The following is a 26217-nucleotide window of genomic DNA, read 5'->3' as shown; positions in this document are numbered from 1 at the left end:
ACTTTTAACTTGGGTTTACTCCGTCCAACATTTTAACCACCGTTAATGACCACTATTTCTAACCTTGACACTAGTGGCTGCTTCTGAACTGGTTTGTCTCTGATTCTCTAACCCTTTTCTGGCTGCTTTTCTAGTTGACCGGACTGTCAGTCTGAACCACGTCTACAGCACTTACTAACCCAGTGTTTAACTCCACCTAACCTTGGCTGTCCATCTGATCATTCTGCAATGACTTGTCGGGTATCACTCCTCGTGGAGAGAAGAATCTCTTTGTTTCCCCCTCCCCCCCAATGAAATAACTTGGCAGCTGTAACCAGGCAAAAATGTTTGACGGGTTTTGCCTATCGCTAGTATGAAGTGTTACGTCCTCCTCTCTACAGGTACTTGATTTTTGACTCTTGTGAGAGTTTCACACGGATTGGATTGTTGGGAAAGCCCTTGGAATATTCTCGGAGGAGTCTTAAAAATCCCACGAAATTTAAAGATATGTCTGGAATTAAAGAAACCCACCGAAGACGGTTAGGGATAGTTTTAAGACTCCAGTTAGATGTTCACCCCTTCATTTGTTCCTTTTGCTTCCCCCACCCCACCCCAAATAATTTCCCCTAATTTTGAGTTGTCCTTTTTCTTTTTTTTTTTCTTTGTTCAGAATTTTCTTTCTTTTCTCCAAATTTTAATTTTGGTTATTTCGGGGCCACCTCTCGATTGTTTTTGTTTTCCCAAGGACGCAGACTCTGATAGTGGGGATGACTCGGACAAGCGGTCTTGTGAGGAGAGCTGGCGGCTGATCACTTCCCTGAGAGAGAAGCTGCCCCCCAGCAAGTTGCAAACCATTGTTAAAAAATGTGGCCTCCCCAGCAGCGGAAAGAAGCGAGAGCCCATCCCAATGTATCAGATCCCTCAGCGCCGGCGCCTGAGCAAAGACTCCCGGTGGGTGACCGTTTCGGATCTGAAGATCCAGGCCGTGAAGGAGATCTGCTACGAGGTGGCGCTGAACGACTTCCGGCACACCCGGCAGGAGATCGAGGCCCTGGCCATCGTGAAGATGAAAGAGCTCTGTGCCCTGTACGGGAAGAAGGACCCCAACGAGCGCGACTCGTGGCGGGCAGTGGCCCGGGACGTTTGGGACACGGTGGGGGTGGGCGACGAGAAGATGGAGGACCTCCTGCTCAGCGGGAAAGGCATCGCCGACGTGGACGACCTCAAGGTCCACATCGACAAGCTGGAAGACATCCTGCAGGAGGTGAAGAAGCAGAACAACCTGAAGGACGAGGAGATCAAGCTCCTCCGGAACAAGATGCTCAAAATGGAGAAGGTCTTGCCGCTGGTCAGCTCCCAAGCCCCGAAGGGGCCGCCCGCCGCGAAACCGAAGGAGGCCACAGGCCCGCCCGACGCGGAAGGTAACGCCGGCGAAGACGGCAAGGGGAGCGGCGAGAAAGAGGGCCGGGTTTCCCAGTTGATGGAGGAGGACCCCGCCTTCAGGCGCGGGCGGCTGCGCTGGATGCGGCAGGAGCAAACCCGGTTCAAGAACCTGCAGCAGCAGGAGATCGCCAAGCAGCTCCGCCGGCAGAACGCGCCGCACCGCTTCATCCCGCCGGAGAACCGCAAGCCCCGCTTTCCTTTCAAAAGCAACCCCACCCACCGGAACTCCTGGAGCCCCGGCACCCACATCATCATCACCGAGAGCGAGGTCATCGAGGTCAGAATCCCCAAGGAGGAAGAGAAGACGACGGAGAAGAGCGAGGAGCCCCGAAGCCTGCCTGCCGAAGGCCCGGCGTTCCCCAAGCAGCTTCTTCCGCTTTGGAACAGGCCCGGGCCCCACCGGCAGGCGCCGGATCCGATCCAGATCAAGAGGCAACCCTTGAACCCGCAGCCCCAGCCCTGCCACCCGCAGCCCGGCCCCTCCACTCCCGTGCGCTGGAGAAGCCATTCCCTCAACGGGCAGCAGAGAGGCCTCCGGCGCCAGTTGTCGGACTCCTCGGAGTCCTCGCCCGCCCCGGGCGCCAGCCAAGCCCCAGATCTGCAAGCCTTCCACCAGAGGCGCCACCTTCACCAGCGCTGGCAGTCCTACGGCGCTCCCAGCAGCCTCGAGGGCCGAAGCAGACCGGCCGACCGGCCGAGTCCCTGCAACCAGTACGTCACCCCTCCGCGCATGAGGCGGCAGTTCTCTGCCCCGAACCTCAAAGCCAGCCGAGAAACCACGGTTTGACTCTCCCGCCGGGCCCTGCCCATCCTGAAAGGGAGGGATGGGGGAGGGGGAAATGGGGATTGTCTGCCGACAACCGAGCTTGGGCCGCACAAGAGGACCTTTGCCGTGGGCGACCGACAACGCAAAGCACAAGACCGCACGTTTTCTACCCATCTGTTCACTGCCTGTGAAACACTTGGTGTTTTGTGTTGTTGTTGTTTTTTTCAGTTGTGGAAATCCCTTACTTTGGCCTCTGTGTCAGTTTGGGAACTGTTAGTGTTATCATTTTATTTTGTGGGGGAGGAAACAATGGACGCAAATGGGGACATTTTAACCCCCATTTGTGTTTTTGATCTTTGGACAATCAGCAAGACTCACCGGCAAAGCTTCCCGCTTCAAGCGAAAGAGCCTGAGTTTTGCATTGTGTTTGGATTGTATTCCTACACCTCTTGTTGTTGTTTTTTCCCCTTTCCAGAGTCCTCTGAAAGTCACCCCTCAAAGCTTTTCGATTGGGGCAGGTTATTAAGACGGGGCGGCTGATTCCTCTAAAGTTCTCAGTCGTGTGATATGGGGCGGGGGGGTGTTCTATCACCAAGGAAAGCAGATTTTGCTGCTTTGGGGTTCCATAGGAAGAGAATCAGGAATCAGATTGTGCTGCTTGTGAGGCTCCGTGGTTTCTTCCAAAGGTCCCACTGGGGGGGATTTGACATTTTCATCCTGTTGAGCTCTTTGCAGAAAACAGAGGCCCATACATTCAGACGAGATGAATGTACGTTGCCTGCAAGGCAGACACAACCCAAGGCAAGCGGAAACAGCTGGTGTATGTTCCCCTTGGTTTCCTGCTGCAAAAAAAAAAAAAAAAACACACACAAGCACTTGGCTTGAGTTTCAGAAAACTCCAGGCAGAGATTTCGAAAGCATTAACTTGGTGCACGATTCTCCAGGTCGGCTAAAACTCCCCCCCCCTTTTTTTTTTTTTAAAAAAAAGGACAGGTACATTAAAAGCACCTTTGATTTTTCCAGCCTCTCTGGAACCAAATTTTTCTCGTGATGCCTGGATCCGTAGTCAGAAGCACCATTTTGCTCTACCTAAACCAGTGGTTCTCCACCTGTGGGTCGGGACTCCATTTGGGGTCGAACGACCATTTCACAGGGGTCGCCAAATAACGCAGTCCGCCATTTTTTCCCCCTTTTCCTTAGCTGTGCTACTCCCTTTTATTCCATTGGCTTTTGAAAGCCAATAGAATAGACTCTCTCGAATAGAGTCTAATTCGATTGGCTTTCCAAAGCCAATAGGAATTGTCCAGGCTGTCTCTGCCCTGCTGAGCCCGCCAAAAGTCCCATTCTGCAAATGGCGTTGCACCCGTTGAGTAGTCCTCGACTTACGACCGGTTGAGTAGTCCTCGACTTACAACCGATTGGGGGTCGCAGCATTAAAAAGGTTGAGAACCACTGATCTAAACGGAGCAAAAGAATTTAAAGGTCCTTTGAAAAGCCGGAATTCTCTCACGTAGAATAGGATTTAGGGGTGGGAATAAGGAGTGGCTGCGTCCGAGTCTTACAGGCTAATGGAGCGATTTGGGAAAGAACCCAAGAGGATTAAAAATAAGCAAGCCCACGTATGTCTCTCTTTCTCTCCTCTCCAATTTTATGCCAAATCCTATCCATCCCTCGTAAAAGAGAATAAGGAGGAGAATCTGGGTCTCTCAGCTTGCACGTCAGCCTGGGAAGCTGAGATCGTTAGTGAAATTTTGGCCGTGGGGATCCTTGATCTTTGCTGCTTTCTAAGTTTTATTTCAGTTTCCTTTCTCCCACCCCCTGCATTGCCTCCTTCTCAACTGTGGGCAGATTAACTGAGCAGAGCTACCCAAGGTGATGGATGATTTGTCCCTGAAGCTGGTTTAAATGTGTGTGTGTGTGTAAGGCCAGCCCCCTTTGGTTCCTTTGCACTGCCGTGCATAAACTCACCAACTGGACCTCACTAATTTTCCTCCGATTGAACGTAGAATCATAAGAGCTGGAAAGGGACCTCAGAGGTCTTCTAGTCCGACCCCCAAAACTGCTCCTATTTTATGAACATGGTTTCACCGAAAAGAGGGTTGGGCAGCAGACAGCAGAGGAAGCTATCCCTGTCTTTTAATTTCACCTTTCATTCATTCTTTCACAATCGCCGTGTGATCATCCTTATTGTAACTGGCCTCAATCAAAGAATCTGTCCAAGTTTGTCAGGGAAATGTTTTGTGTTGCTCAAAATAGATTTCAGCTGGATTCTTCTTCGACCCGTTTTGTGCCTTTTCCTTCTCATTGTTAAGCAAGATAGATAAATAGATAGATAGATAGATAGATAGATAGATAGATAGATAGATAGATAGATAGATAGATAGATAGATAGATAGATTTAAAGGAGGAATGGTTTCTTCCAGCGAAGTGACGGAATCTGGAAAAAAGAAATCTGTCCATCTATTGTTTTTAAGTGGTTTTGATGATTTTTTTTTAAAAAACAAGCCTGTGAAAAGCAGAGCTGCTTGTGCTTTTTAACAAGTCATTTCAATAAATTACAAAAAAATTCTTAATTAAGCCTGTCATGTCACTTGGTTGGGCAATCAAACGGGAGCTTTTTGGAAACCCAAGGTGCTAATTTTGTTGGTTGTTTTTTTTTTTTTTTTAAACGAAAGAGGTTAGTTCTTCTCTTAACATTAGCCTTTAGAGGAAGCTGATCAAAAGGGGGGGGGGGAGCATAAGATTCAGGATCCAGTGGGATCTTTTCCAAGTTCTTATATTGTGAATCCCTCTGCTGTCGCGGGCCTTGTAACCCCTTTGCCCGGGAACGTAACTTAGTTTAAACTTTCACGTGCAGTTAGTTCTTCTGTAAGAAAAAAAGGGTGGGTGGGTCTTGCATATCCCCCCCTACCCCAGAAAAATTGGTATTCTTAATGACCTGAAATGAACTGCATATCGATGGACCCATTGCAAAGGTTGAAGCCGATGGAAACGATAACATTCTGGATTGTTCCTCTTCCTGGTGTTCGCAAAATTTATTGGTCAAGGGCTGGACTAAAGAAATTGGATCCGGCCCAAGTTCTTGAGCCATAAGTTCTTTTCACGGGGGCATTTTAGTCACGGCTAAAACAGCCCCTCCGGTTGTTTTGTCCAGTTCCTCTCTTCAGCTTGACTTGCAGTCTCTCTGCCTTGAAGTACAGGCAGTCCTCAACTTACGACAGGCCGTTTTTCATTGACCGTTCAAAGTTTTAACAACGGCACTGAAAAAAACGGGCCGTTTCTCACCCTTACAAACCTGGGGAGCATCCCCATGATCACGTGATCAAAATTCAGATGCTGGGCAACGGGTTCGCATTTATGACGGCTGCTGCATCCCGGGGGGGGGGGAGATCACGTGATCCTCTTTTGCGACCTTCGGGAAAGCAAAGGCAATGGGAAAGCCAGGTTCGCTTAACGAACGTAATCACCTGCAGCGGTTCAGTTAACAACAACTGTGGCAAGAAAGGTCGTAAAGTGAGGCAAAACTCACTGAACGCAGGTCTCACTGAACAAGGGAAGTTTGGGGCTCAGTTGTCGTAAGTGGAGGACTAGCTGTAACCCTAAATAAATTCACGAACTGCAGTTATTTGCTAAAGGGCTCCTTTTTCGTGGAAGCTTGGTCTGACAAGATATCTTTGATGGATCTGGAGAAGCCAGGTGATTTGTTTGCTTAAACGGTTTGACTGTTGAATTAAGAAGAAATCGGTCGATCCTTTTCACTGATCAGATGCTGCCTTTTGGAGGGTCTCGTTCATAATCCTTTCCCTACCAACCACTCGGTTTTTCATACCTTGGATCAATTTCTGCCCGACAAGGATAAAAAAGCTATACTCAGTGAAAATAGTTCTTCCTTATTCTTAATGCCGTAGTTGATTTTTCTCTGTCCCCCTGAAAATGTACAGAGTACATAGAGCAGAGGTCTTCAAACTTGGCCCCTTGATGACTTGTGGACTTCAACTCCCAGAATTCCTCAGCCCGCGTGCCTGACTGAGGAATTCTGGGAGTTGTCCACAAGCCGGGGTCTTCAAACTTGGCCTTTTGATGACGTGTGGACTTCCCAGAATTCCTCAGCCAGCGTGAGGGAACTATGACCATTTTATGACTTGTGGACCAACTCCCAGAATTCCTCAGCCAGCGTACCTGGCTGAGGAATTCTGGGAGCTGAAGTTCACATACAGGGGTCTTCAAACCTGGCCCTTTGATGACTTGTGTGCCCCATGCTGGCTGGGGAATTCTGGGAGTTGAAGTCCACAAGTCTTAAAGTGGCCACGTTTGAGGACTCCCTGCATTACTGCATCGCTCAAGATACGACACAGTCTCCCGTGGTCCAGTTTGGAACGCCATTTTTGCGTTGGGTTTCACCCCAACCCCGTCGTGGCTTTTTTAGCACACGGTGAACACGTAGCCAGTGAACACGTAGCCAATGCTGGGTGTGCAAGAACCTCACCTCAACTGGGCCATCTTCGGAGAAAAGACTAGCCCAATAAGCCTGCGAAGACTTCTTAGCCATTGACGTAGCGGTTGCTGGGTTCTGAGATCGAGAACCCTTTGGAAGCTTCTGGGTTGGTCTTCTCTGTTCTCTTCCAACCAAAATACTGGAGAAAGTCTTGGCATCCAGGTCACCACCTGCCCTGGATAACGGCGCCCATCAGTCCCGAACGCCGTAAAAAGGATTTGCTTCTTCCAGCATGCAGCTGAAAAGGAGAGTAGTTATGTTCCTCAACGGCCTTTGGCTATTGCTAAGCCCAAATCTATTTGCCCTATTTTCTACCTTGCTGAACTGGAGGAAAAATGCCCACGGGCCGGATTCATCCCCTACATTCAAAGCCTGTTGTTGTAAAAGGCAGCTAATCTCTTATGGACGCAGCAGCGTCTTTGCTGCCTGTTTCTCTGTCCCGGTCTGTTTCTCAGATTCTCCTCCCTGGAGTAGTCTTCCTCTGTGTTCCTCCTCTCCCTTTTTCTCTCCTCTCCTCTCCCTCCCATCCCCGCTTTTCTCTTGTCTTCTCCTACACGGTGTCTTCTTGTTCCCCTCCAGGACTACGAAAGCAAGCTCCAGGCCTTGCAGAAGCAGGTGGAGACCCGCTCCTTGGCTGCCGAGACGATGGAGGAAGAGGAAGAAGAAGAGGAAGAGGAGGGTGAGTCGAAAACGGGCCGGGCCGGGAACCAACTCCCGCAGGGGATTTTTGCAGCTGGAGACTTTTGCGGCTCTTCTTTGAATTTTACACCCTCTTTCCCCCCCTCCCCCCAGTATACGCCACCGATTTATTTTCCTGTAGGACACAGGGGGCTGATTTGTCCAATTAGACTTGGAAATTATAATTATGATTATCCTGAATTTGTAAAGTGGAAGCATCTCCATCTTTTATCTTAGCCCTCATTTGGCAGTTTGGGCAGTTGAAGGGAGGTGGGAAAAAAAAGGCCACGACTAGTATTTTTTTGGAAAAGCTGAGAGAACAATGTTCCTTTCCAAGAGTTTCAAGAAAAAAAAAGGCCACCCGAAGCTTGAACAGCCACAAGTTCTAAGCCAGGGGTTCTCAACCTTTTTAATGCCGCGACCCCCCAACCGGTCGTAAGTTGAGGACTACGCAACCGGTCGTAAGTCGAGGACTACTCAACTGGTGCAGCACCGTTTGCAGAAGGGGACTTTTGGCGGGCTCAGCAGGGCAGAGACAGCCTGGACAATTCCTATTGGCTTTGGAAAGCCAATGGAATTAGACTCTATTCAAGAGAGTCTATTCTATTGGCTTTCAAAACCCAATAGAATAAAAGGGAGTAGCACAGCTAAGGAAAAGGGGGGAAAAAATGGCAGACTGTGTTGTTTGGCGACCCCCATGAAATGGTCGTTCGACCCCAAATGGGGTCCCGACCCACAGGTTGAGCACCACTGTTCTAAGCCATGCGACCCTTCAAAACACGGGGAGTCCTCGACTTACAACACTTAATTTAGTGATTCAAGTTACAAGAGCACTGAAAACAGTGGTGTGACCGTTTTTCACACTTCCGACTGTGGCAGCGTCCCTGGGATCACGGGAATCAAAATTCAGACGCTTGAATTTTGTATTTATGACGGTGGAGGTATCCCGGGATCACGTGATCCCCTTTTGGTGATCCCCTCCTCATAAGCCAAGTCGACAGGGACGCCAGTTTCACTTCACAACTGCAGGGATTTGCTTGGGAAGCGTAGCAAGAAAAGTCGTACAGCGGGTCGAGTCTCACTTAACAAAGGTCTCACTTAACAGCAGAAAATTGGAGCTCAATTGCAATCGTAAGAGGAGGGCTGCCTGTATCTGGAGATTTAGGCACTGTAGTGTTGCGATGTCCCACAAGCTACGCTCCTTAGTAGTTGGTCCCTGGGCAGCGTTTGTCAACCTGCAACTGTAAGGGCAACTTTACTCCCCTGCTGGCTGAGGAATTCTGGGATTTGAAGTCCACGTATCTTAAAGTTGCTAAGATTGAGAAGCTGCCCTAAGAGGCCACCCTAGAGAAGACCCTTTCTTTATTCTAAACCAGGGGGGTCTTCCAACTTGGCCCTTTGATGACTTGTGGACTTCAACTCCCAGAATTCCTCAGCCAGGCACGATGGCTGAGGAATTCTGGGAGTTGAAATCCACAAATCATCGAAGGGCCAAGTTGGAAAACCCCTGGTGTAAACCTTAGGGGCTAACCATTGCATCTTGCCTCTTATTATTATTATTATTATTTTTTTTTTGGTTGTTGTTGTTGCAGTGCCTTGGACTCAGCACGAGTACGACCTTGCCCAGTGGGCTTTCCGCAAATGGAAGTTCCACCAATTCACCTCTTTACGAGATCAGCTGTGGGGCAACGCAGTCTATCTGAAGGAAGGCAACGCCATTAGTGTGGAGCTGAAAAAGAAGGTAAGGGAATCTTGGAGGAAGGCTGTCCAACCCAATCACAAGGTCCAGCTGGACCAGCGTTTCTCCATCTTGGCCACTTGGAGATGGGGGTGGACTTCAACTCCCAGAATCCCCCAGCCAGCTTGCATTCTGGGAGCTGAAGTCCGTGCATCGTAGCTGGAGAAAGACAGCTTTCGATCAAGCCGTTTGAAAAAAGGAGCCGCTGGGTTTAGGCTGATTGGCTAATTGGCAAAGCCTCTCAGCGGCCATCAGCCTCGAGGGCTTCCAAGAACCTCCATAAGCAAGAGCAGTATACCTTTCGCAGCAGGGGACAAAACGCCTTTGTTGTTTAGCTCAGCCTCTATTCTACATCCACCTCTTATTTTTGCCCTCCCAGGTACAGTTCCAGTTTGTTCTGCTGACCGACACGCTCTACTCCCCGTTACCGCCGGAGCTGCTACCCGCTGACTCAGACAAGCCCCGCAGCCAGTGCCCCTTCCCTCGCACGGTGGTGGCAGTAGAGGTCCAGGATCTAAAGAACGGCGCTACTCATTACTGGTCTCTGGAAAAACTCAGGTGTGCAAGGAAGGGCTTTGAACAAGCAGGTGCAGCCTGTAGCCTTCCTGGGGTTTGATTCTTTTCCCCAGCCCCTCGGACCAGGCAATCCTCGCCTTTTCCATTTAACACAGTGGTTCTCAACCTTTTTAATGCCACGACCCCCCAACCGGTCATAAGTCGAGGACTACTCCACTGGTGCAGCACCGTGTTGTAGATTGGGACTTTTGGCAGGCTCAGCAGGGCAGAGACAGCCTGGACAATTCCTATTGGCTTTTGAAAGCCAATAGACTTAGACTCTATTCAAGAGAGTCTATTCTATTGGCTTTCAGAAGCGAATAGAATAAAAGGGAGTAGCATAGCTAAGGAAAAGGGGGGAAAAAATGGCGGGCTGCGTTGTTTGGCGACCCCCGTGAAATGCTCGTTCGACCCCAAATGGGGTCCCGACCCACAGGTGGAGAACAACTGGTTTAGTACTTCTGATCCTTAAAAGTCTGCTCAGCATCACACCCCTTCCTGAACTGAAAAGGGCTGTCAAGTAGCCCTGGACTTTGTTTGGTGAGTGTTTGAAGTTAAAAGGGCGACTCTGGAAAAGGTGACTTCCTTGCCCTCGCAACCCACCACCGCGTCCCCACGAACGTGCCATCAAAATCTGGGCGCTTGGCAAGCAGCGTGTGTATTTATGATGGTTGCACTGACCCAGGATTGTGTGATCGCTTGACCCCTTGGCCGTCTCTCTCGTTGCAGGCAGAGGCTGGAGCAGATGAGAGAAATGTACGACCGAGCCGGAGAGATGGCCTCCGACGCCCAGGAAGACAACGAGGGCACCATGACGGGCAGCGACCCTTTCTACGACCGATTCCATTGGTTCAAGCTGGTTGGGAGGTAGGCGGCGGCCAATTCCGAGTGGCGCCCACGCGGGAGAGAGACGACTCCCCATTGGCCTTGCGGGAATATCTCTGGCACGGCGGGTCTGAAGTGGCGGCATCGTTTTGTCCTATCCCCTCCTGGATAGATGCACGGTTGGGACAGGACATTGTGTGAAGGGCCGGCCATCCAGTTGGTCTTCTTTTTAGAATTTGAGAATGAGCTGAGTTGGTCCGTTTCTCCTTGAAAATTGACCTCCCGTGCCTTGAATAGTAATTCAGTTTATTGATTACATTTCCTTGTGACATTCCATGGGAAATTTAACTTCAGAAAAGAGCCAGAAGTTTAAATGAGGTCGCTCTTGCTTCTGAGATCTCTTTCTAGAACAGTGGTTCTCAGCCTTTTTAATACCCCCAACCGGTCGTAAGTCGAGGACTACTCAACCGGTCATAAGTCAAGGACTACGCAATTGGTGCAGCACCGTTTGCAGAATGGGACTTTTGGCGGGCTCAGCAGGGCAGAGACAGCCTGGACAATTCCTATTGGCTTTGGAAAGCCAATAGAATTAGACTCTATTCAAGAGAGTCTATTCTATTGGCTTTCAAAAGCCAATAGAATAAAAGGGAGTAGCACAGCTAAGGAAAAGGGGGAAAAAATGGCGGACTGCGTTGTTTGGCGACCCCCGTGAAATGGTCGTTCGACCCCAAATGGGGTCCCGACCCACAGGTTGAGAACCACTGCTCTAGAAGAAGAGAGGGTAAAAAAGCCACAATGAGAAGTTTTGTTCCATTTAAAAGCATCTCAGTAGCAGGACTGTTGTTAGTTTGCTTATTTAAAACAAAACAAAAAACAAACTTTGCTTTGGTGCGCATGTGCATTTCCTTGGCTGGGTAGCAGCTTGCGTATAATTGCAGCCCCACACAACTTTTTCCACTGGGAGGGGAAAAACGGATTCGGTGCGTGAGAAATCGCACCACTGCCCTGGTTTTCCTGAAATCCACCCAATGTATTTCCTAGTTTGGTGGAAATTCAGATTGTCCCGTTCCCGGGGGGGGGGGGATTCCGTGGGATGCCAATCCGCTCCTACCCCACTGAATTATCCCCTTGCCTGTAGTGAGCTAAGAAAGAACTGTCTTCTCCCTGACACTTTAGGGAGTTTTTGCATTTGGATTCGAGATGCTCGTTTTGCAGAGTGGGTTGAATATTTTGCTTTGACAGCTTAGGAAATGCGTGTTTCTCTCGCCGGAAACCTTTTCTGCCCTGTGCTTTGTCTCGCACCCTCTTTGCCTGCCCCCCCCCCAAAGCTTGGCCTTCTGATGTTGTTCTGGTGGGCTGTGCGCTGGGCTCAGCCACAGACCCCCCCCTTTTTTTTTCTCCAATGAAGCTATTCCTTTCTCTCTCTTCCCCCCCCTCCCCTTCCTCCTCCTCCTCCCTTGCCACGTTAATCAAAGTGTTCCGTTAACCGATATATCTAGCTCCCCCATTTTCCACGGCTGTGTGAATGAGCGCCTGGCTGACCGCACGCCCTCCCCCACTTTCTCCACCGCCGATTCCGATATCACGGAGCTGGCCGACGAGCAGCAGGACGAGATGACGGATTTTGACGACGAGGCCTTTGTGGACGACACGGGCTCCGACGTCGGGACCGAGGAGGGATTGGACTGCTTCAGTGATGGGCAGGACCCGTTTTACGACCGGTCCCCTTGGTTCATTTTGGTGGGAAGGTTGGTGAGGTCGACTGTATGAATGACCAGCAGGGACTGGCTTTTCCCATGAGCTGCCTGTCATTCCCATCAAGGAGAAACCAGTCCAGGCAAATCCCAGGCTGATTTTCCCCAGCCTCTTGTTTCGGGATAATTTTAATTTCATCTCTTTTCGCTCTTAGCCTGCGTAATATTCTAGAGTGACCCTAAAGTCTGTGGCCTTATCTCATCTCTGGGCAAAGACCACTGTGAGTGTTACACGAAGAACCTTCAGTTCTTCCATTTTGCTGATTTAAAAAATCCGTATATCTCCAGCCATCTTGGCCTCTGTGGCAGGCTTGCAAAAACACAATGGGGAAAAAAAAAGAAAGAAGAATTCTGAAAGCATCCATTGATAAAAAAAAATTCCAAGCACTCTAAATTAAAACAGTAGCTTATGACCCAAGATTCAGGAGTCTTGGATAAGTGTAGTTTTCAGCCCTCTTCTAAATTGCATCATAGAACGGAGCTTGCTTTAGCTTCAGGTGGAAATTAGTTTGTGTGTTGTGGGTTTTAAAAGAGAATTAATTGTGGGTCGTTTTTCCATATTTGCATGGGTACCCATCAAAAAATACAACTCTGGGTGACCCACAGCAATAAAACCCAGTAACTCTCAAATCATCAGTCAGAAAGCAAAAATCCAGCCTGTTGAAATGTCCCCAGTGGATAAACAGATGTGAAGGTTGCACATAAGACTAAAAACGGCAGTGTCAAAAAATTTTCCTTTGTAACCATGAATCAAAATCTAAATACTCGTTTGACCTTCAAGCCAGAGCTTTCATTTCTCTGTAGGGTTCCATTTTGTCAAGATATATATACAGCAGTGGTTCTCAACCTTTTTAATGCCGCGACCCCCCCCCCAACCGGTCGTAAGTCGAGGGCTACTCAACCGGTCGTAAGTCGAGGACTACTCAACTGGTGCAGCACCGTTTGCAGAAGGGGACTTTTGGCGGGCTCAGCAGGGCAGAGACAGCCTGGACAATTCCTATTGGCTTTGGAAAGCCAATGGAATTAGACTCTATTCAAGAGAGTCTATTCTATTGGCTTTCAAATAGAATAAAAGGGAGTAGCACAGCTAATAGAATAAAAGGGAGTAGCACAGCTAAGGAAAAGAGGGGAAAAAATGGCGGACTGCGTTGTTTGGCGACCCCCGTGAAATGGTCGTTCGACCCCAAATGGGGTCCCGACCCACAGGTGGAGAACCACTGATATACAGAGTAGCAGCTGACGCTCTCCAAAAACTTTAAAGATTTCTTGACTGGCAACATTAACATCACACTAAAATCACAGTTAAGATTTCTTAATTTTTACTTCCCAGTCCCTCTGAAGGCAGGGCTCATATTAAGCCCTAAGGTGATTTGATTTTCTGGTAATAGGACACCATTATGGCTTTGCATTATCAGTACAAAGCTCCCACAATGGGAGAACTCAGCCATTCTGTCTTTTTTTTTACTCTTTTACCACCGTTTAGAAATTAACCAGCCAGGCTTGTGGCATTGCAGGCCTCTTAAAAACCAGAGATAGAAATGGCACTCGGTTCGCACCAGCGTGTTTTGACGATTGTGGCCAGAGTGCCCGGCATTTGGCTATGACAACTTGCCACTCTAGGCAATACAGGGAGTTCCCATCTTATCTTCTTCTTCCTGGCCCCATTGGTTAAGCTGGAGAGCTTGTAGGCCGTGCAGTGGCCCACATCTGGATGCTGGTTTGGCTTCCACTTTGTGGCTCAGAGGAAAAACGCCAGTCCTTGCAGTCAATTCTTTTGGCACACCGTGTGAAATGGATATTTATTTGCTCCGGGGAAAGGCACCGGAAATGGTCTCCCCCTCCGCATGGATTATGTTTTCCAACCCATCCCAGACATTCTTTGCGTCCCGTTTGTCATCTTTCAATCCCCTCCTGGTTTTTTTTTTCCCTCACGTTAAACTTTTATTTTCTCATCTGACTTGTTTTTTGTTTTTTTTTTACGTGAAGATGCTGCTTTGTCTCACCAGTCTTTGGGCTTATTGTAACTCCCCTTTCCTTTCACTCTCCTGTTGCTGCTGCCTTCAAAGAATTCGCTTCCCTCCGAAATAAACTTGCAAAGCAGGCTGGAAAAAAGGATGTCGATTTGTCTTAGTCTTGAGTTGCAAGCCATTTCTGTTTGTGTATCCCTTGTGTTGATATTGCTAGTGTTTCCTCCCTTTTATGTTGCCTCCCACTGACATTTTTTGGGTTGTAAAATATACAGACCGTTTGTGCTTGTGTTTTGCGTTGCTTACCTTTTCTTCATTTCAGGAAATCCTCATCGCTTGTGGGGGAAAGCACATGGGCATGGCAGAATAGATGAACATGACCATATAAAACAGTGGTTCTATTCTATTGGCTTTCAAAAGCCAATAAAAGGGAGTAGCACAGCTAAGGAAAAGGGGGGAACAATGGCGGACTGCGTTGTTTGGCGACCCCTGTGAAATGGTCGTTCGACCCCAAATGGGGTCCCGACCCACAGGTGGAGAACCACTGATATAAAAGTTTCTCATCTTTCTAGTCCACAGTGTTTGTTTTTCCTAGTTGAATTATTCATACGTGCCTTTTGTTTGGCCATTTGTGACAGAGAGTCCCTTCCAGCCCCTCCCAATAGGCTGTAGGGACAGCCTATTGGGAGGGGCTGGAAGGTGGAAAATGTAATTTGAAAATGTTATTTTATTCTGCTGCAAAGACCAGGTTGTTGTTTTTTTTTTCTTTTGGCAAAGCTAACTTGCACAAAAACGCAATATTTAAATTGCGACTTATATGTGTAAGTTTTCATATAAACTGTACAGTAGTAGGCTGTTTCTGCCTCTGGATGCAAAATATATGGCCTTTAAACATCGCTGACTATGACTTCTAAATGTAAACAGCAACCTTGAAATTGCCACAAAAGAGATAGTAACTGGTTAAAATTCGAAAGCATTAAAAATATCCCGGTCTGTTCAAAATTTAAAACGAAGAAGGGCTAAAATTTGACGTGTTCTGTAATTGTGTTCTGTAATTGTCTTCACAAGTTTTTCTTGTAAGTGTTCATATGTAACCACCGTGAGACGAATGAAATCGTCGGTGATTTGTTAAAGGATCAAAACAAGTCTAGCTGCGTTTCATTTCAGGATAATAGATGAGTTCTTACCGTGTTTGTCCTCAATCAAATGCCATCTCTATTCCAATTAGTCAAAAGTAACTCTCTTGTTGTATGAACGATGGCCTAACATTTGGTTTACATCCTTCTTTTCCTTCAGGGCATTTGTCTACTTGAGCAATCTTCTCTATCCAGTCCCCCTCATCCACAGAGTGGCTATTGTCAGTGAGAAGGGAGAAGTACGCGGATTCCTGCGTGTGGCAGTCCAAGCTATAGCTGGTAAGTTGCAGCTAGGCCTTGCCGAGGAGCTGAGTGTAGCTGTTGGTTTGTTCCTGACCTTGTTGGTTTGTTCACAGTTTGGGCCAGTAGCAGAATTGTCACCTCTTAAAGATGGGAATCAGGATGTTTGAAAGCTCATTTCTCTAACTGCTGTATTTTGCGTCTTTCTTTCCCTTTAAAAGGAGTCTTTGGTGCTCTCTGAACTTGGTGGTTTTCTTGCGGATGTTTCATTACCAAACTATGTAACATGATCATGTTGTGCTCTGCACGGATAGTGTTCCCTAGTTTGGCAACGAAACGTCTGCAGGAAAACCATCAAACTCACAAGAGCACCAAGGACCCCAGAGTTCAACCCGGCGCTGCAAATATCCTTTTTCTCTTTTTTTTCGACAGCCGACGAGGAAGCCCCCGATTACGGCTCTGGCGTTCGGCAGTCTGGCACCGCCAAGATCTCATTTCATAACGAGTATTTTGACAAGGTAACGTCTTACTGTAAGCCTTGGCATCCAAATGGCAACGAGGAATCTGTAGGAAGAAAGCGGGAGCCATTTTCACTGGGCGTCTCCCGTTTCCTTGTGGTTCCCCAGAGCAACTTTTCATCCGTGTCCCTGACTCGTTCCGGATTGTCCTTGGAAGAATTGAGGATCGTCGAGGGAGAAGGGCAGAGCACGGACGTTAGCACGCCCCCCGAAGAAATCAACAGGATCAATGAGTTGGGTAAGTCGAGCAGGCCTCCCTGAGAGATTTTGTATGCAGGAGGCCTCTTCCGATTCTTTGAGGTCCGGGAGAAATTGGAGACGGGTCAAATGAAGCTGCGTGTCAAGACTGCTAACATCGGATGTTCTTGCTTGCCATATATGAAGAAGCAAACCTGTTTTATTTAGCCTGTATAGCATTTCTAGAGTTAAGGCAGATAGTAGTAGTTTAAGGGGTGGGAAAGTATGCAAGTTAACCATAACAATGTCTGGGCACAGTGTGGCCAAGGTCAGCTCAGCTGCAACAGGAGGGGCACCTCACCCTCCGCTTCACATTAATTGGAGAATGTGATTGATGACTGTAAAATGAAGGAGTGAGTTATGCTTTGTTACAGATGCTTGGGGGAGGGAGGATTCAGTTTCTGGCTTAACTTTGTTAGTGCGGAAGCTATGCAGAATAATAAAAGATTCTTTTAGAGGAAAAAGCCTCAAAATTCTTTGAAAATCTGCTTTCTTTCGGAACCATGTCACTGCTGCTGTAGCGTGCTCCGCTAGATCCAGATCCTAAAATATCTTGAGCGGGAGAGAAGCTTTGTAACTTGCAATGTCTGCAATGGAGTAGTTCCCAACATTGCTTTTTCAGGGTTTCCTGGTTGTTGTTGGGTTTTTTGGTTTGTTTTTTTTTGAAACTTAGAGATGGCTTTTTGGATACCACCTCTGGATTTGAGGCCTCTCTAAAAGCAGTGAGGGCAGAACGAAGACCACAGCCAGGCTGGGCAAAGAACAGGCAACTTGGGATGTGACTGAACTCCGAGTGAAAATGCTTTCAGGAGGGTTGCAATCCTTCCGGAGACAGCCGCTCCTTTTTTAAAAAAAAATTCCTCTTTCTTTCTTTCGGCAGACCTGAAATCCACCCCCCTGTTGGATGGCAAGATGGCCATGGAAGGGTTTACTGAGGAGATGGGGGACCACCTGAAACTGGGCAGTGTCTTTACGTTCCGGGTGACGGTGCTCCAGGCCAGCGGGATCCTCCCAGAATACGCAGACATCTTCTGCCAATTCAAGTAAGTCGAAGGAAGCTCCTAGTCCTCGTGATGGCAGAAAGTCAGAGATAAGCCCGGCCTAATCTGCATAATTCTGGAAAGGCAGTGGTTGGTTCATGGCCAGTGAATCTCTGCTGGGGGGGGGATGGGGTGGCTTTCTCAGCACAGGGTCAGGAGACTTGCTTTCTGCAAGCAGTGAAGAGAAATTGTTTTTTTTTGGGGGGGGGGATGAATTGTAGAAAATGATGAGCCGAAGAAAGAAAAGTGTGTGAGCAAATGAGTAGGATAATTTTTTTTTTTTTAAAGAGGCCACTGGACTGCCTTTGTTTTTCCTTGAAGACGTTTCGCTTCTCATCCAAGATGCTTCTTCAGTTCAGACTGAAGGATGGGAACGGATCAGTCGGTCAGAACTTCAGTCCGAGCTGGAGAAGCTTCTTGGAGGAGAAGTGATATGTCTACAAGGAAAAGCAGAGAAAATCCAGTGGCCTCTTGAAAAAGCTCCTTTGGGGCAACCGTGACCTGGATGATGGAGAATCTGCATAGACACGCAGGTTGGGATGTAGGATGCTGACAAATGGAATACATAGGTCTAGCACAGGGGTAGGCAACCTTGGCTCTCTTGGCCAGCTATGCTCCCAGGAATTCTGGGAGTTGAAGTCCACGAGTCATAAAAGAGCCAAGGTTGCCTACCCCTGGTCTAGCAGGAAACCTCTGATTATCATTGTCCACGCTGGATGTTCTTTGAGGAATGTATTATGTCTGCCGTGAGAACCTCTGATTGATAATGATGTGGGAAATGTCAGGGATACAGGCAGTCCTTGACTCACGGCCATCATTGAGACCGGAACGAACATTGCTAAGCAAGGCAATGATGTAGTTACTTACCTTCACCTGGTTTATTCTTCTTTTCCTAGCTTTCTCCACCGGCACGATGAGGCTTTCTCCACTGAGCCTCTGAAAAATAATGGCCGAGGGGCCCCACTTGGATTTTATCATGTCCAAAACGTAAGTGAAAGCAACGAAGTGGCGGTCAACATCCAGTTCGAAAATCCAAATAAAACTCTGGGTTCATTCCGCCTCCAAACTCTTTACTGTTTATTGAATACACTGCATGGTAATGTCGAAGCAAAACTAACACCAGTTCATTAAGCAATAATAATTAAACAATGATTTTCCCAGCCAAACCCCCAGCGTCTTACCTAGTCCATGTAAACAAGTTCACTTTGTTATGGGAACCATCCGCTTGAAATCCACACCCGTTTCGGTGTCCTTGAAAAGGTTTCAGGCTCTCGTGGTCTTCAGCTTAATCGCAGAAGTTTTGTTTTTCCATCTAACCCACCCGAAAGTAACCCTTCTCTCCCCTTATTCTAAAGACAATTTGAAAGGCAGAAGAAACAAGGAAACAAGTTTCATCCTTGTTTCCAGATAGGCAAGCCCACCTTCTCTTCCTCTTGCTGGTTGGCTGGATTTTTGTTTTTTACTTTTTAAGTCTTTTCTCGCTCACTCCGAGGGCTGTTCCGTGTCTCCTCTGACAGATCTCCGTGGAAGTGACCGAATCCTTTGTCGAATACATCAAGACCAAGCCCATTGTCTTTGAAGTCTTTGGACACTATCAGCTCCATCCACCACATCTGCAGGGACAGGAACTCAACAGGTACTTGGATAACAACACAGGTGGCCCTGAACAACCGTTCATTTCGGGACCGTTCGAAATTACAGCGGCACTGAACAAAGCGACATATGACTGGTTTTTCACGTCCAAGATCGTTGCAGCATCCTCAGGGTCACTTGATCAAAATTCAGAGGCTGGGCAACTGACTCCTATTTATGACGGTTGCCCTATCCCCGGCCTCACGTAGTTTACCATTTATCACCTTCCCAATTGGCAAAGTCAGCGGGCAAAAGCCAGATTCACGTAAAAAGTGCGGTGATCCGCTTAACAACTGGCAGAGAAGGTGGTAAAACGGGGCTGCCTGGCTTAGCAGTGGATTGTGGTCATAAAGCGAGGACCACCTGTATCTCTGTTTAGGAGAGGAAGAATGTCTGGCGTGTTACAGAAGCAAAACAGCGCTCACCCCCACCGCCCTCTTTCCTTTACTTCTCCTACTGGTTGTCCACTACTAGGTGAATTAAGGGTTACTTTTGAAATACTAGGAAATACTCGTAGCTCGGGTTTTAGACTTTGGCTGTGGTTTGTTCTCTGAGTTTGTTTCCATATAATTTCTGAGCGTTTTGTTACCAAACTAGGTAACATCATCAGCAGGATTTTACATTTTATTTATAAGGAGAATAGGACAAGAAAATCCTGCTGATGATGTTACTTAGTTTGGTGATGAAACGTCCAGAAATTATATCGAAACCGGCTTGGAGAACAAACCACAGCCAAAGGGGTTTCTTTTCTCCCCTTTTGTAGGGTGGAGGAAAACCAAATCCAAATAATTCAGAATCTCTTTTGGGTGGAGGAAAACCAAATAATTCAGAATCTCTGTAGAGTGGAGGAAAACCAAATCCAAATAATTCAGAATCTCTTTTATCTTGAATACGGCACTGCCCTCTTTTCCTCCCTAGACAGAGGTCCAGATTGCTGCCATCTTTGCAGGTTACAGAAAGACCGCAGCTAGTCCGCGGCTTCCTTCATTTAGTGACCGTTCCAGGTTACAACGGCACTGAAAAAAATGTGACTTAGGACCATTTTTCACCCTTGCGACCTTTCCAGCATCCCCACAGTCACGTGATCAAGATTCAGATGCTTGGCAACCGGTTCACATTTATGACGGTCGCCGTGTCCCGGGGTCACGTGATCCCCTTTGGCGACCTTCAGGCGAGCAAAGTCAATGGAGAAGTCAGATTCAGTTAACAAGCAGGTTACTAACTTATCGGCTGCAGCGCTCATTTAACAACGGTGGCGAAAAGGGTCGTAAAATGGGGGCAAGAGCCACTTAAGAGCAGAAATTGTGGGGCTGGATTACCCGTACAAAGGGATCTGTCTATCCCAGAGGTAGGCAACCTGGGCTCTTTTATGACTCGTGGACTTCAACTCCCAGAATTCCTGAGCCAGCGTGAGGGAACTATGGCCCCTTCATGACTCGTGGACTTCAACTCCCAGAATTCCTGAGTCAGTGTGAGGGAACTTTGGCCCCTTCATGACTCGTGGACTTCAACTCCCAGAATTCCTGAGCCAGCGTGAGGGAACTATGCATGACTTGTGGACTTCAACTCCCAGAATTCCTGGGCCAGCATGAGGGAAACTTTGGCCCCTTCACAACTGGTGGACTTCAACTCCCAGAATTCCTCAGCCAGCGTGAGGGAACTATGCATGACTCGTGGACTTCAACTCCCAGAATTCCTGAGCCAGCGTGAGGGAACTATGGCCCCCTCATGACTCGTGGACTTCAACTCCCAGAATTCCTGAGCCAGCGTGAGGGAACTATGGCCCCCTCATGACTCGTGGACTTCAACTCCCAGAATTCCTGAGCCAGCGTGAGGGAACTTTGGCCCCTTCATGACTCGTGGACTTCAACTCCCAGAATTCCTGAGCCAGCATGGAGGAACTATGGCCCCTTCATGACTCGTGGACTTCAACTCCCAGAATTCCTGAGCCAGCCTGGCTCAGCTTAGAAACCTGTCCCTTTCCCCTCAGCGTGGCTGGCTCAGGAATTCTGGGAGTTGAAGTCCACAAGTCATAAAAGAGCCGAGGTTGCCTACCCCTGGTCTATCCTCCCTGTGGTGCTGAATTCAAAGGTGTCCTTGTCACCCCCTTTTCCTTCAGGTACACACCAGTTGCGCTAACTGCCTCTTCTCTCCACAGCCCTGCCCAACCATCCCGGCGATATTTCCCTCCTCCCATGCCACTCTCCAAACCAGGTAAGGGTTGTTTTTCCTTGGGACAAGAAATAGACACCGTTCTCCCCCCTCTCAGTAACAAAGTTCCTAGCACACGGAGATGTTTAGAAGACCGTAGGGGGTCGGGTGAAATTGGGTGGCGTCGAATCCAGTATAACAAGAACAATCCATTGATCAATGGGACTCAGAATCATTTGGAGTTAGATGGCATCAAATGGAAAATAAGATTAAAAATGCATTAGCACCGGCAGATGGGAATATTGGTAGCTCAGGATGGAGCTGTGGTGTCCTGGGTGCGCCCTGAGCTTGGTAGCTTTTCTGGCAGACGTTTCATGACCAAACTGGGTACCGTCATCAGCATGGGATGCTACCTAGTTTGGTCATGAAACATCTGCAAGAAAACCCCCAAGCTCAGAGAGCGCCAGGGACCCCACAAATACATTCATCGTTGGAAATGAAAAGGAACAGACACAAACTTTACTAGTTTCTCCGCACTAGTAGTAGTAACAATAACTGGTCACATCTTGTGGCGATACCGTTAATGTTATTAAATCGCAACATTCAACAGCTGGACTCCACAGCTGGACCAGTAGGCCACCTCCCAACCATCTGGCTGACGGGGCCACCCGCCTCAAATGGATCAAATTGTGGGCCAGCCTTTATCTGCCAAAGGGCTACCGGTTGTTTGCAAATGGAGAGGTCTTATTGGGACCACTTCCCCCCCCAAATAAAAATAAAATAGATTGGAGGACTAGATGAAGACAAATTGATGTTCTTTTCATGCCTGGAGATTGTGTTGGACTCCTGTTGATCAGCCTTTTTCTATTCACCCATTGCTCTCTTCGCAGTAATCATCCCCCTCGCTCATCGCCACATACACACCCACCCACCCATGGTTTTGTTGGTTTAGCTTTCGGCTGTGCATGTTGAATTCTTTTCATTTATTCCATTTTTTCCCCCACCTTCTCTCCCTTCTGACCTCCTTGCCTCCCCCTTTCTCATGCCTTTCTTTTCTCACCGGTCGCCTCTTTGCCCCACGTCTTTCCTCCCCACATGCCCTCCCCGTTGCTTTCTCCAGACCATGAGAGAAAAATTGAACTGGTCAAGTATCTCATGTCTGGCTATGTAAGCGTGCCCGTGCTCGACGCCATGTCCCAGCATGCCAACGTGCTTGCGACCTCGGCCGTGGCAACTTTCCGAGACGACGCTGACCAGTCGCCTCCGCCTTTTCTCTCTCTGCCTGTCCCCAGCTGTCAGGCCCAACGCTTCCCCAAGCAAGATGGTCAGTAGAACAACCAGTTGGGGATCCGTGTAGGAACAGCCCTCGGGATTCTTTCTTCAGGCACCTGGGCATTCTCCTGAGCCCTCTGTTACCACTTTCACCCCGTTGTGGGCTGGGGCCTGACTTGAATCAAAAATGTGACCCCACATTCAAGTCCAGGAGTTGAATCTGGGCTTTAAGGACAATCCAGATTCTCTTTTAAGACGAGAAGAAAAAAAACCTACTGGATACTTTTGTTCAGAACGGTCCTTCTGTGTCCATGTTCCTGATTTGCTATATGAAAACCTTGTTTTGTGTATCTATATTCTGTCTTCTTTTGTTCCTGGGATCCTTTTCTGTGAATAATATAATAATAATAATAATAGTAATATCATAATATCAATAGTAATAGGCGCCTTGGGTGCAATCCCAAAACAACTGGAGCACCACTTGAACACCATCATCGGCATTGACAAATTTGCCATTAGTCAGTTGCAAAAGGTGGCCTTACTAGGAACTGCTTCCATCCTGCGACAAGATCTGTAATACCATCAAACATTCACATCTGCCTATCCCAGGGAAGGACTCAATAGGTAGACAAAAATGCCAAATCCAGTCTGAACATCTGGCTGACTGTTCGATGATCAGTAATAATAATATGACTTAATGAATTGTGGCTTGTTAACAAGTGACAGGAGGAAAATGGCTCCTCTTATTATAATATCATATTATCATGAATGGGTTGTGTGTGTGAGGGCTCAGTGGTTAAGGATGCTGAACTGGGTCAGACTAGAATAGAGCTGGAAGGGACCTTGGAGGTCTTCTAGTCCAGCCCCCTGCTCAAGCAGGAGAACCTACACCATCTCAGACAGGTGAATGTCCAGTCTCTTCTTAAAAATCTCCAGTGATGGAGCGCCCACGATTTCTGGGGGCAAGCTGTTCCACTGATTGATTGTCCTCATTGTCCTTGTCAGTTGGACAGTTGGGTTTGGGACCCGAGCGTCGCACAACGGGGTGAGCTCCCGTTACTTGCCCCAGTTCCTGCCACCTAGCAGTTTGAAAGCATGCAAATGGGAAGGTAATAACGTTCAGTGCGCCTCGCTATATAGTCAGGCTGGCCACATGACCACGGAAAAGGTCCTTTGGACTATGCTGGCTCCCTCGGCTAAGAAACTAGAGTCAGACATGACTGGGCAGAAGAAACCTTTACCATTATATTGTAATGTAACGTCATTATTTTAGGCTGCAGCTTATGAGTCCTAACCCATCAGGGAAAGCAGGCTGGAAAAAGCTTCCTTTAAGCATCACAAAAACTGCCTTCCTCAACCCCAGGCAGCATTGGGAGTGTCCCTATGTCCTCTCCAGACTGCATTTCCTCTTAATTTTTAAGCCAGGCCTTTTCTCTCTTTTCAGTCCCGGCCACCAAACTCAACACGATGAACAAAGCCAACTTGGGGCAGAGCATGACCAAATACGATCTCCTGGTTTGGTTTGAGATTAGCGAACTGGAACCGACGGGAGAGTAAGTTGGTCCCTGGTGGAGTACTGGGTGACAGGAGCAGTTAATGTCCTTTACATCAAAATGGGCAAAGCGAGATCCTTTCGCCGAGGAACATCCGAAGGCGCTGGGTGGATTTAAGCGGGAGCACGGAGAACCAGTGGCCAAAGCGGGCCGATAAGGAGAAGACCTCCTTCCTTGCTGCAGACCCAGAGGAGCATCGTTCAGACTCACTTGGCCATTCAGAAGATTGCCTTGCGAGAGAGATTGACGCTGTGGAGTATCTGGGGGTGTCGGAACGGGTTTAGGATGGGGAGCTCGGTCTTGAAAGAAAGATTTTTCAAGCGATGCTTTGCTTTCCTTCCACGCTGGAAGAATCAGCTCTGTAATTGCTTCCCAGAATGAAAGAAAGGAACAGGCAGATGCTGTCTCTGAACCTCCCGCGTAGCTGGTTTTAAGAACCCCTTTCCATTCCCCAAAGCCTTCTCTAATAAATGTCATTATCTATCGATAAGATAAGATCTTGGTCCTTCCCAGCAATTAGTCTAGTTGTATTTTTAATGGGGGCGGGGGGAATGGTTGGGATGGAAGTAGCTGTGAGTCGTGGGGAAATTAAATCTCTCCCTCATCTAGATTTTCTCTCACTTGCAGGTACATCCCGGCCATTGTTGATCACACTGGAGGTCTCCCCTGCCAAGGCACATTCTTGCTTCACCAGGTAGGTGGATCCCCACAAACTCTCCTTTGAAACTGGCTTGATTCTGGTTACTACAGGAAGACGGTTTTCTTGGCAGTGACAATAGTGCACAGAGAAGCCGATGGTCATTTTCTTCCTTTTTGTGATTTTCCTTTCCAATTTGCTCCGGCCTACCATCCTGTTATTTCTAGCAGTCTTCTATCCAAGTTGAACTCAGACCAGACTCTGCTGCCTGAGGTCAGACAGGGACTATTAGATGCTGCTCCCCCCCCCCCAAAGCTGGACTGTTTGAAATAAAAATTAACCGTGTTCCTTGGGGATCTGCCTTTACACCTCATCTTGGTGAATTTGATCTCCCCTTTTTTATGGCCGGCACTGAAGCGAGACAGTGCCTTTGGCGCCTGCATCTGGCAGGCTTCCTCGGCTCAGTTCAGTTCAGTTCTCTGCTGGTCCAGATGTCAGGAGATCTGGGCGGTTTTAAGCCTAACGTTTGGAGCTGGCTGTGTTTGAAGAGGCAGAATGCTAAGGGGAAGAAGCCACAGAGCGGGTCTCTTTCCATCACTGCAGGGAATACAGCGGAGGATCACCATTACCATCATCCACGAGAAAGGCAACGAGCTCCACTGGAAAGATGTGAGAGAACTGGTAGTCGGTAGGTATCCTTTTCCCGGCTTCCGGATAGTTCCTTCTCCCTTCTCTCAGCACCGTTCCACTCACTGCAGAGTGCCCAGCCCACTTTATCTGGCCCAGGGGGTCTTCAGTGAGGAGGGGGTGATTATGATCCTTCATGAGACCTCAGGGGCCAACAGGGACCCTACAGGCTGGGAGGGTCTGTACCCGAGACTGGGTTTCGCAGGAAGTTATTCTTCCAGAAAGATTTGACAGGCTGTTTGAAGTGATGAGTGGTTTCGGGTCGGGTGACATCCCACCCCTCCCAAATCCTTCTACAATTACACGTAGGAGACGAGAGAGGGAGGGAGGCGTCAAACGTGCCATCAGTCACGAGTCCCTTCGTACCCACAGATCTAAGCCCAGCCTGCCTTGAATTCCACGGACTCTTTATCTACCGCTAATTTGCTTGGGTGTTAGTAGCTCAGATTCTTGTAGAGAGCTCAAGCTGGCAGTAAATCTTTATACCCATTTGAATTGCCCGGAACCTCCTGATTTCTCCGGGCACTTAACAACGAGTATTCCCTGCGAAGTGACACCGAATCAATCAGTGTTTTTTTTTTTTTTTTGCCTCCCACAGGGCGCATCCGGAACAAAGCCGAAGTGGACGAAACGGCCGTGGATGCCGTCCTGTCGCTCAACATCATCTCCGCAAAATACCTGAGGGTTTCTCACAGCTCCAACAGGTCAGAGGCCTTCCCCAGCCTGGGAGCCCCGGCTTAGGGTGGACTCCAGTTCCCATGCTCCCCGGACAGCCCGGCCGATGGGAATTCTGACCCATTTACTGGGGCCCTGGATTGGGAGCGGCTTCTCCGTGCTCCGACTAGGATAGCTTCGAAGCAGAGTTTAGACCTGAGGGTTGTGTGGCACTTAAGAATCGCTGACCCTGTTTTATC

At 48.3% G+C, this 26217-nt stretch overlaps 1 protein-coding gene across 32 annotated transcripts in view; it reads left to right on the top strand.

Annotated features, from left to right (window-relative positions):
* Positions 1-26217, top strand: part of KIF1B (kinesin family member 1B) — an 88374-nt gene that overhangs the window by 52944 nt on the left and 9213 nt on the right. For 10 of the 32 annotated variants that reach the window (XM_039367606.1, XM_039367617.1, XM_039367616.1 and 7 more), the window contains 17 exons: positions 7263-7362; positions 8954-9102; positions 9479-9657; positions 10384-10521; positions 11955-12227; positions 15497-15615; positions 16009-16094; positions 16203-16332; positions 17212-17374; positions 18268-18358; positions 18889-19007; positions 21162-21217; positions 22275-22478; positions 23871-23979; positions 24607-24673; positions 25220-25304; positions 25902-26007. In XM_039367606.1, coding sequence (XP_039223540.1) covers positions 7263-7362; positions 8954-9102; positions 9479-9657; positions 10384-10521; positions 11955-12227; positions 15497-15615; positions 16009-16094; positions 16203-16332; positions 17212-17374; positions 18268-18358; positions 18889-19007; positions 21162-21217; positions 22275-22478; positions 23871-23979; positions 24607-24673; positions 25220-25304; positions 25902-26007 — 2174 coding nt within the window. Of the gene's footprint in view, positions 1-724; positions 3061-7262; positions 7363-8953; positions 9103-9478; positions 9658-10383; positions 10522-11954; positions 12228-15496; positions 15616-16008; positions 16095-16202; positions 16333-17211; positions 17375-18267; positions 18359-18888; positions 19008-21161; positions 21218-22274; positions 22479-23870; positions 23980-24606; positions 24674-25219; positions 25305-25901; positions 26008-26217 lie in introns of those variants that run through there. The other 22 variants (XM_039367629.1, XM_039367636.1, XM_039367627.1 and 19 more) reach the window with 6 other exon arrangements.

The sequence above is a fragment of the Crotalus tigris genome, unplaced genomic scaffold (assembly GCF_016545835.1).
Source record: "Crotalus tigris isolate CLP2741 ecotype Arizona unplaced genomic scaffold, ASM1654583v1 scf7180000020588.15403103151:6194809, whole genome shotgun sequence".
NCBI classification, from domain to species: Eukaryota; Metazoa; Chordata; class Lepidosauria; order Squamata; family Viperidae; genus Crotalus; species Crotalus tigris.
The sequence above is the reverse complement of the archived record's forward strand: the minus strand, read 5'-3'. Positions and strand labels throughout refer to the sequence as shown.